The sequence below is a fragment of the Salvelinus fontinalis genome, unplaced genomic scaffold, assembly GCF_029448725.1.
Source record: "Salvelinus fontinalis isolate EN_2023a unplaced genomic scaffold, ASM2944872v1 scaffold_1363, whole genome shotgun sequence".
Lineage (NCBI taxonomy): Eukaryota > Metazoa > Chordata > Actinopteri > Salmoniformes > Salmonidae > Salvelinus > Salvelinus fontinalis.
This window is the reverse complement of record NW_026601572.1, coordinates 19141-29822: the sequence shown is the minus strand read 5'-3', so window position 1 is coordinate 29822 and position 10682 is coordinate 19141. Positions and strand designations below refer to the sequence as shown.

At 40.8% G+C, this 10682-nt stretch overlaps 1 protein-coding gene and 1 long non-coding RNA gene across 2 annotated transcripts; both read right to left on the bottom strand.

The window, feature by feature from the left end:
* Positions 1 to 1855: 1855 nt before the first annotated feature.
* Positions 1856 to 9403, bottom strand: LOC129849081 (voltage-dependent calcium channel subunit alpha-2/delta-3-like). Its single transcript, XM_055916128.1, has 9 exons — positions 9304 to 9403; positions 9140 to 9210; positions 8897 to 8972; positions 6922 to 6962; positions 6751 to 6806; positions 6512 to 6629; positions 3407 to 3519; positions 2981 to 3063; positions 1856 to 2767 (listed from the first exon to the last, which is right to left on the bottom strand). Exons 2-9 carry the CDS (start codon positions 9172 to 9174, stop codon positions 2675 to 2677), a joined length of 615 nt encoding a protein of 204 aa, XP_055772103.1. The 5' UTR covers positions 9175 to 9210; positions 9304 to 9403; the 3' UTR covers positions 1856 to 2674.
* A 156-nt stretch (positions 9404 to 9559) lies between these two features.
* On the bottom strand, positions 9560 to 10049 carry LOC129849082 (uncharacterized). Its single transcript, XR_008758619.1, has 3 exons — positions 9970 to 10049; positions 9695 to 9756; positions 9560 to 9605 (listed from the first exon to the last, which is right to left on the bottom strand). It is a non-coding gene; the product is annotated as an uncharacterized LOC129849082 (long non-coding RNA).
* Between the last annotated feature and the right edge of the window lie 633 nt (positions 10050 to 10682).

Sequence of the window (10682 nt, the reverse complement as noted above, 5' to 3'; positions counted from 1 at the left end):
TCTGGTAAAAAAAAGAGACTCAATGATGTCACTGAGAAAGATGCTTACCTGCTCCGGAGAATTGACGATGCTCTTCACAGTTTGAACAAGGCTCGCTGGTTCTCCACCCTTGAGACAGTCGGGTTGGACCCCAAAGACAGATCAAAAACTGTGTTTTCCACCAGACAGGGCTTGTTTGAATTCAACGTTTTACGTTTTGGTTTATGCAATGCACCAAGTACCTTCTAGAGGTTGATGGATGTAGTCCTAGAAGATTCACAGTAGACCACCCATTTAGTTGATTTGGATGACATTATTATGTCCGGTCGTACTGTTCAAGAACATCTCTTCCACAAATCTCGAACCTTTGCTTATCATCCCCAGTCAGATGGGTTGCTCGCGCGCATCTAGCACATGAGAGATCATCTGACCTCCAGCATCCACGAGAGGGGTCTTCCGGTCTTGTTCAGCAATGGGAGGCACCAGCAGTGTCTCTTTCAATGGGAGGGAGGTCAATGGGAGCCCAACTTTCTCGGGGAGCACGAGCAGTGCGAGACCAGAAGCAACTAGCGTGGTCCAAAGAGACCACATGGCTTCAGAGTGACTCAGGGACGGTCTGTTCCATCCAGGATGGGGGACAGTGTGTTGAACTGGGATGTTCTTCTACCGTATGTCATGATGGTCTATCGTAGTAGTGTTCATGCATGTACCGGGTTCAACCCATACAAAGTGCTGTTTGGTTAAGAAATTGTTCTTCTAGTCGATGTGATGCTTGACATAGATCACAGGGGAAAAATTACATCTATCAGTGAATATGTATTGTGGCTGGATGACACTTTGTCTACATTAGTGGTCAGTGAAAAGACACCAAGCTAGTGCCTCCAGTCAGCAGAAAGCTAACTTTGATTTTCGGGCCAATTTTCTATATTAATCTGTGGGTGAATTGGTTTGGGTTTGAAATAAGGCTAAGAAGCGGGGGTTATGTCCTAAGTTACAGAGGTGCTACAAACACCCTTTCCAAGTGCTAGAGCAGGTTTTAGAGGTCATGTGCCGCATAGAACTGGCAGAGAGAGGTCCTGAAACTGTGGTGCATTTCAAACAACTCAAACCCTTTGTTCCTTGTTTATTTGCACAGACTCCGGTACGACCCGGCTGGGTGGGAGAGAGAGAGAGATTTCCTGCCCAACCTCGCAGGCCTTCCCGCCGACTGGAGGTCAAGCCATGGGTTATCACCAGCCGGGGTTCCAGTCTGCTGTGGATTTTCCCGGAGAGAGGCTGTTCTGCATCCAGGGCTGTTGCATATATAGCACACAAGAGTGGTCATCTGACCTCCAGCTTCTACGAGAGGGTACTTCCGGCATTCTTCAGCAACGGGAAGCAGCATCTCTTTCAGTGGGAGGAAGGTCAACGGGAGCCCAACGGTCTCGGGGAGCATGACCAGTGCAAGTCTGGCAGCCACCAGCGTAGTCCAAAGTTACCACATGGCTTTGAAACAACTCAGGGACGGTCTTTTCCACCTAGGATGGGGATAGTGTGGTGAAGCTGGACAGCCTGTAAGGGAAGATACTACTAAATCATGAACTAATTGCTCACATCTGTGCCTACTTACAAGACTCTGACCAGAATTCTGAGAAACTGATATAAGGCAGAGCCGAGATTGCAGGCAGATCTTGGCAGAGGAGCTGTGCTTTGATGAACGCTGGGCTTATAGCCTTTGCAAGTATCTGCATTGCACTCACCTTAACAGAGGGAGGTTTTGGCCAGTTCTCCTTAACCGCTCAGACAAGTAAAAAATCTGTCTTACTTGTCTGAAGGACAAGTGGCAGAAAAAGTTAATGTCAAGCCCTGCAGATAATTCCATCATGGGCAACTGGCTACAAGAACTGAGCCGATGGACAAGGGGCAATGAAATGCGGTATGTAAACCTTATGTATGTCCTTAGAAGCTGTGTGAATATAAAGTCACTGCAACCTTAGATGGCTGCACCAGACCAAGTGGTGGCACTATAGATCTCATCGTCACCAGTGCCACCATATGATACAAGAGCAATAACTATTGATCAAGTTGACTTTGTCTCATGCAAATAAATTATGTCAAATATTGTAATTTGTATATCTGTATAATCATATATCGTTGCCTGTGTTATGTTGTCTGAACGTAGGGAAAAGTGGATCTTTTATTCTGTAAAATCCTGTCCTGCCGCTTGCACAGTCAGCGTATTACAGCTGTGAGAGTGTATTGAAGTATTTTGGAACGCTAATGTGGAGTGAACCAACTGAGATTTAAATCAACATGGTAATGCTTTCACTGACTGCACATAAAGGAAGATAGTTCCTACATCACAGAGTGCTGGCTTTGTTATCCAACTGATCTTGTGTCCTTTCTGTCATCCTGTGAAACCCGTTCATTGCTGCTCCCAGGTGTATTTTTTCTGTCTAATGTCCATATCGTTTTCCCCTTGGAATATTGTTCTGTTTCTCTTGAACAATGTCATCTAATTTGTTATTTCTCTGCTGGTCAGGGAGATGCTTTACAATTGGTCGGTCTCTCTGTTGGTAATACGCAACTCAGTTAGTTATGAGCAAGTTCTTCTTGTTGGCGAGGCTCCCTGTGCGTTGTCAGCATTTGATGGTGCGCCAGTCTATCAATCTCTCCAGTGTTGGGTCCAGGACGGTGGGCCTCGAGGGCGGTGTGGTCACCTGCTAATGAGAGTGGCCAGTAGGGGGAGCAGTGCTGCTGTAAGGGGGGCAGAGAGGCCTGCTGCTCCTCCACACTCCATGGCATTCTCCTGCATCAGACACAGGGGGCATCACAGGAGTTTCAGAGCATAGAAATTAATTAATACATACACTATATATCTATATGGTTCAGACAATATACAGATGGTCACATATATGATTAATGTCATGTTATTAAACACTCATAAACAGGCGTTCATGTACTTTCTGTGTAATCACAGAATTGTGACGCAGACGCACACACATATCTACATACTGCGTACCTCGGGGTGAAAAGGATGACACGATTCTGGCCGCTTTCTGTCTTTCTGAAACTTCAGCCTATCACATTTCAGAGACTCATTGTGTGCAGAGGGGTTAAGGATAGAAATACTGATGAACCACACCTCAGATACATTTAACTGATACTGTGGTGACCGTTTCAGCAACATCATTCTAGCGTGATGAGATCACCAAACCGTAATGCACGCTTCATAAATAGCTACATGTATGAGATATGGATTAATACCTCTGACAATGAAGAAGCTATTCACATTCACAGAAGACTAAAGTCTAAGTTCAGAGTTCACTTACAGTTAACTTACAAAACCCATCTACTTACAAAACATTTATACTAAAAAACATTCAAAAGCTTTGTACTAACAATACACTCAAACACCTCGAACTTATTGAGGGTTAGTAAAGGATATACATAATCTCGATGGGATCCATGGAAACCAGGGGGGCAGAGCTGCAGTCACACTTGTTGTCCACGACGACCATGAAGAGATTACTGCTGGGAATCTGCTGAATTACAAAAGATCTGAGGAGGGAGAGAGAGAGAAAAAGAGAGAATGAGAAAGCGAGTTGAGTTGATTCAGTTGATGTATTTAACCTGTCTAGGATCAGCGTGGCGCTAGCGGCACACCCCCCCCCCCCCCACTGAAAAACCAGTGCCGCGAAATTCAAAAAAAATATATTTTTAAAATATTTAACTTTCACACATTAAAGTCCAATACAGCTAATGAAAGACACAGATCTTGTGAATCCAGTCAACATTTCCGATTTTTAAAATGTTTTACAGGGAAGACACAATATGTAAAGATGTACATCTATTACCTAAAAACACATTAGCATAATCCACCATCTTTTATTTGTCCACCAACACCAGTAGCCATCACCAATTCGGCTAAACTAAGATATTTATAGCCCCTAACCAACAAAAAAACTCATTAGATGACAGTCTGATAACATATTTATGGTATGGGATAGGTTTTGTTAGAAAAAAGTGCATATTTCAGGTAGATGGCATAGTTTACAATTGCACCCACCATCACAAATGGACTAGAATAATTACAATGAGCAACGTGTTTACCTAACTACTAATCATCAAACATTTCGTAAAAATACACAGCATACACGAATCGAAAGACACAGATCCTGTGAATACAGACAATATTTCAGATTTTCTAAGTGTCTTACAGCGAAAACACAATAAATCGTTATATTAGCTTAGCACATAGCAATTAGCAGCCCAGCATTGATTCTAGCCAAAGTGAGCGATAAAAGTCAACATCGCCAAAAGATATTAATTTTTTCACTAACCTTCTCAGAATTCTTCCGATGACACTCCTGTAACATCACATTACAACATGCATATACAGTTTGATCGAAAATGTTTATATTTAGCCACCAAAATCATGGTTAGACAATGTGAAATGTAACTCAGCTGGTCAGAATTTGTCCTTGCGCCACTTAGACAGTGATCTACTCTTATACATAAATACTCATAAACGTGACTAAAAAATATAGGGTGGACAGGGATTGATAGACAATTTAATTCTTAATACAATTGCGTTATTACATTTTTTAATTTATCCTTACTTTTCAATACAGTTTGCGCCAAGCGAAGCTACGTCAAAAAACATGGCGTCCTAAGCCACTAAAATGTTTCGACAGAAACACGATTTATCATAATAAAAATGTCCTACCTTGAGCTGTTCTTCCATCAGTATCTTGGGCAAAGGATCCTTTCTTGGGAGAAATCGTCTTTTGGTGGAAAGCTGTCCTCTTGCCATGTGGAAATGTCAACTACGTTCGGGATGAACTGAAAAGCGTGCCCAACTTTTCACATCGTTGCAAAAATAAATGTCCCAAAATCGCACTAAACGGATATAAATTGCTATAAAACGCTTTAAATTAACTACTTTATGATGTTTGTAACTCCTATAACGAGTGAAAAGATGACCGGAGAAATATAACAGGCTAAACTAACGCTTGGAACAGGAGAGGGTCGGTGTCTTCCACGCGCGTTACGCAGCAAGAAAAGACTTGCTAGCTAAAGGTTTTTTTCATTTGTAGGGCCTGTGAACGAGCAATCGACCCCGTTGGAATCGTCATCACGTAAAGGCATCCAGGGGAAGACGTAAGAAGTGTCCGTATAGTCATAGCAACGACAGTGCCCTTTTAACTGACTTCAGAAAAGTGGCCAACATTTCTCAAATCTGACTCCATGTCAGGGAAATTGCTGTAGAATGGGCTCTGTTCCACTTAGAGACAAAATTTCAACTCCTATAGAAACTATAGACTGTTTTCTATCCAATAATAATAATAATATGCATATTGTACGATCAAGGATTTTGTGGGAAGCCGTTTAAAAAATTAGCCACATTAGCATAAATAGTCTAAACAGCGCCCCCATCCCCAACAGGTTAACATAAGGCTAGGTCCCTATTTTCTCCACTTCCTGTCTGACTGACGTACCCAAAGTAAACTGCCTGTTGTTCAGGCACTGAAGCCAGAATATGCATATAATTGTACCATTGGAAAGAAGACACTTTGAAGTTTGTAGAAATGTTAAAATAATGAAGGAGACTATAACACAATAGACATGGTCGGAGAAAATCCAAAGAAAAACCAACCGGAAATGTTTTTTTGGGGAGAGCACATGCTCTTTACAATGGACCGTATAGAGAAATAATTAAATCTAGCTCCCATTATGCAATTCCTATGGCTTCCACTGGGTGTCAGTAGTCTTTGTTCAAGGTTTCAGGCTTGTTTCTTCCAAAACGAGTAAGAAAAATTAGTTTTACTACAGGGACACAGACTTGGAAATTTGTGTATGTGCGCGATGACGAGGACATGCACCTGCTAATATCGTTTTCCTAATGAACATAATTCTTTCCGTATGAAATATTATAGTTTAATTACAGTTTACGGTATCTGAGGATTAATTAGAAACATATTTTGACTTGTTGAAACAAAGTTTAGGGGTAGATTTTCGGATTCCTATCTTGGCATGTTGAACGAGTGGATTACTCAAATCGATGGCGCCAACAAAATACTTTTTGGGATATAAAGAAGGATTTTAATCTAACAAAACGACACTAGCTGGGACCTTTTGGATGACAAATCAGAGGAAGATTTTCAAAAAGCACGTGAATATTTAATCGCTATTTGTGAAACCTGTGCCGGTGGAGAAATATTTTGATGTCGGGCGCCGTCCTCAAACAATCATATGGCATGCTTCGCTGAAAAGCCTACTGTAAATCAAACACTGCAGTTAGATTAACAAGTATTTAAGCTTTCAACCGATATAAGACGCTTGTATGTACCTAAATGTTTAATATCCATAATTTTTATGATTATTTACTTGAATTGCGAGTCCTCCAGTTTCACCGGAAGTTGTCCCGCTAGCGGGACGCCTTTCCCAGAACTAACGCATGAAATTACCCTGTATTGTGTATACACCATCAACACAAAGGTTAAGTGAGTTTATCGGTGCCTAATACACAGGTATTAATTGTTACAAGTACCTGACACACCCCTCACAGTCGATGTTTCCCGTGGTCTCTTTGATGGTACGCTCAGAAACGAAGGCAGGGTACTCCGTGTCACATGGCACCATCATGGTCTTTCCCCTCGACCTTTGGGCTGGAAATGGGACATGTAAATCTTAACATAATAAAAACACGAAAGACTCACACACACACACGTGTGCAAGCACCCTTACGCACACACACACACCTCAAGGTATATTCTTACACACACTGACCTTTGACTGAGAGATCAACATGCCACCAGCTGTAAAGGTTGAACTCCAGCAGGAAACTGATGAGGAAAACAAACATACATTGATATAATAACACAATAATATGTACTGTGGTTGATAATCAATGCATCTCATTATTTTATCGTATCAAGGTGATTATTTTATTGTTCTCACATGACAAGTTTGGTCAGGAGCCATTTCACGATGGAGAAGGGCTGGGAGAGAAGAAATTAAATAATTAGCATTGACTGGATGTATGTAAGTCTGATGAGTAGTTTAGGGACAGTATGTACATGTGATAATATTTAGGGACAGTACTTACATGTGACAATATTTATGGACAGTACTTACATGTGACAATATTTAGGGTCAGTACTTACATGTGACAATATTTAGGGTCAGTACTTACATGTGACAATATTTAGGGTCAGTACTTACATGTGATAATATTTAGGGACAGTACTTACACGTGACAATATTTAGGAACAGTACTTACACGTGACAATATTTAGGAACAGTACTTACACGTGATAATATTTAGGGACAGTACTTACACGTGACAATATTTAGGGGCAGTACTTACATGTGACAATATTTAGGGACAGTACTTACATGTGATAATATTTAGGGACAGTACTTACATGTGATAATATTTAGGGACAGTACTTACACCTGACAATATTTAGGGGCAGTACTTACACGTGACAATATTTAGGGACAGTACTTACACGTGACAATATTTAGGGACAGTACTTACACGTGACAATATTTAGGGGCAGTACTTACATGTGACAATATTTAGGGACAGTACTTACATGTGATAATATTTAGGGACAGTACTTACATGTGATAATATTTAGGGACAGTACTTACACCTGACAATATTTAGGGGCAGAACTTACACGTGACAATATTTAGGGACAGTACTTACACGTGACAATATTTAGGGACAGTACTTACACGTGACAATATTTAGGGACAGTACTTACACGTGACAATATTTAGGGACAGTACTTACACGTTACAATATTTAGGGACAGTACTTACACGTGACAATATTTAGGGGCAGTACTTACACGTGATAATATTTAGGAGCAGTACTTACACGTGACAATATTTAGGGGCAGTACTTACATGTGACAATATTTAGGAGCAGTACTTACATGTGACAATATTTAGGAGCAGTACTTACATGTGACAATATTTAGGGACAGTACTTACATGTGATAATATTTAGGGTCAGTACTTACATGTGATAATATTTAGGGACAGTACTTACATGTGATAATATTTAGGGACAGTACTTACATGTGATAATATTTAGGGACAGTACTTACATGTGATAATATTTAGGGAGAGTACTTACATGTGATAATATTTAGGGGCAGTACTTACATGTGATAATATTTAGGGAGAGTACTTACATGTGATAATATTTAGGGGCAGTACTTACATGTGATAATATTTAGGGAGAGTACTTACATGTGACAATATTTAGGGACAGTACTTACACGTGACAATATTTAGGAACAGTACTTACACGTGACAATATTTAGGAACAGTACTTACACGTGATAATATTTAGGGACAGTACTTACACGTGACAATATTTAGGGGCAGTACTTACATGTGACAATATTTAGGGACAGTACTTACATGTGATAATATTTAGGGACAGTACTTACATGTGATAATATTTAGGGACAGTACTTACACCTGACAATATTTAGGGGCAGTACTTACACCTGACAATATTTAGGGGCAGTACTTACACGTGACAATATTTAGGGACAGTACTTACACGTGATAATATTTAGGGACAGTACTTACACGTGACAATATTTAGGGACAGTACTTACACGTGACAATATTTAGGGACAGTACTTACACGTGACAATATTTAGGGGCAGTACTTACACGTGAAAATATTTAGGAGCAGTACTTACACGTGACAATATTTAGGGGCAGTACTTACATGTGACAATATTTAGGAGCAGTACTTACATGTGACAATATTTAGGAGCAGTACTTACATGTGATAATATTTAGGGACAGTACTTACATGTGACAATATTTAGGGGCAGTACTTACATGTGACAATATTTAGGGGCAGTACTTACATGTGACAATATTTAGGGGCAGTACTTACATGTGATAGAGAGCGTGCGCTGTCACTGCTGCCAGCATACTCTCTACAGAGAGCCTGGTAGTCATACAGAGTGATCCTAGAGAGAAGAGAAAATAGACCATTCATTGTGTGTGTGTGTGTGTGTGTGTGTGTGTGTGTGTGTGTGTGTGTGTGTGTGTGTGTGTGTGTGTGTGTGTGTGTGTGTGTGTGTGTGTGTGTGTGTGTGTGTGCAGGGTATGACAGTAACATGATTTCTCCTCTAACCTTTTGAAGGAGCCCATGAGAAGCAGCTTGTTCATAACAGCACTCTCCACCTCTCCAAAGAACAGCCCCGTCTGAGGAAGAAGATGTTTATTTAAATGTAAATACTAGGAACCAGGGGAGCTACAGGACACACACACACACGTCTAGTATATTATTAATGGTACCTGAGAGTTGTCCTCTGTGACCAGAATAAATCCGTTGTTGTCAATAAGGTAACACTTGATGTCCTGTTAGAAAAAAAGAAAGGAACATTAATTCAGATCTTCAAAGCATGACATCCTTTAATAATTCAACACTGAGAAAAAACAAAGAAAGGTCACAGACAGTACAGACAGGAAGTAGAAAAGCTGAGACACGGACCACAGGCTAAGAAACAGGAAGTAGCATGAGCCAGTGACAGACAGCTACTGTCTGGTCTTACCTCATTATCACAGCTAAGGGAGCACTTCCCATCCAGAGCAGCACACTGGATCGAATCAATAAGAGGAATAAATTATTAGAATATTCCATAAAGCATGTCTCACAGCACTGGATATTGTGTGTGTGTGTGTCTACCTGTCTACTAGCGGTCCAGAACTTCCTCTGAAAGAAATCCAGCTTCATCTGAATCCCAACGGCTATAGTAGGTTTTAACAAAAACACAAACTGAACACAGTCAGCACACTGTACATCTAGAAGAGGATTTAAAAATGTATTAAAGAGTTTCTTCACGTCTTCAAAGGAGGCTTACTATCGTTTAAAACATTACATTTACAAGCCTATAACAGGTACAGTAGCTCTCTATGTCAGGGAGAAGTTAAGGGAGAAGTGGGGCTTTTCAGGGAGCTTACAAGCAACAATAGGCGACTTCCTGTCATCCAGCAGTTGTATGGCAGTGCTGGCCAAAACCACACTCTTATTCTCATTTCCTGGAGTAAAACAGGAACACAGAGAAGCACCGATATTAGCCTCAATCAACAAATGTTGTGTAAATGGAAAATAACAAATCCTACTATTTCAACAGATCTTATAAAATACACTATATATTCCATTCCACCCTCAGCACCTCAGCATAATTAATCACAGGTGGAAAACCAAGTCACAGAAACAAAAGGGAATACTCCTTTTCTAGCCAAAAGATGGCGCCATACCCACAGCTTTCAGCAGACAATAGCAACCCACAGCACTACACTCAGTGATGGAATACCATCAGTAGCCTACAACCAGGGTGTTTGTTTGAAGTGATTCTGACACAGAGAGGGATGTGTTCTTATGAAAAGAAACAGTTCTGGTACAGAGCACTACAGAACCTCTGGGGACAGGGATTATTGGAGGAGGTTATAGTATTAAACAGGGGAGGTGATAGTAGAGGAGGGATATTTAACAACAGACTAAGGGATGAGAACAGTTAGAGGAAGGTAGAGGCTGGTAGACAACAGGGAACAACAGTGTGATCCTGATCCTCTCTTTCCCTCAGTGGGAAGAAAGTGGGGCACATTAATTACAGACAGCAGTGAGAGAGACGAACTGTACAACACAACCCAGCTTCCCTAATATACAGTAG

What these genes read in the sequence shown, in the direction of transcription:
- LOC129849081 (XM_055916128.1), bottom strand. Translation starts at nt 9,174, where the DNA reads ATGAACAAGCTGCTTCTCATGGGCTCCTTCAAAAG. An exon ending in GCGCACGCTCTCTATCACAT is followed by an intron (nt 6,963 to 8,896) that starts GTAAGTACTGCC and finishes CTTCTCTCCCAG; the next exon opens with CCCTTCTCCATCGTGAAATG. An exon ending in CTCCTGACCAAACTTGTCAT is followed by an intron (nt 6,807 to 6,921) that starts GTGAGAACAATA and finishes TTTCCTCATCAG; the next exon opens with TTTCCTGCTGGAGTTCAACC.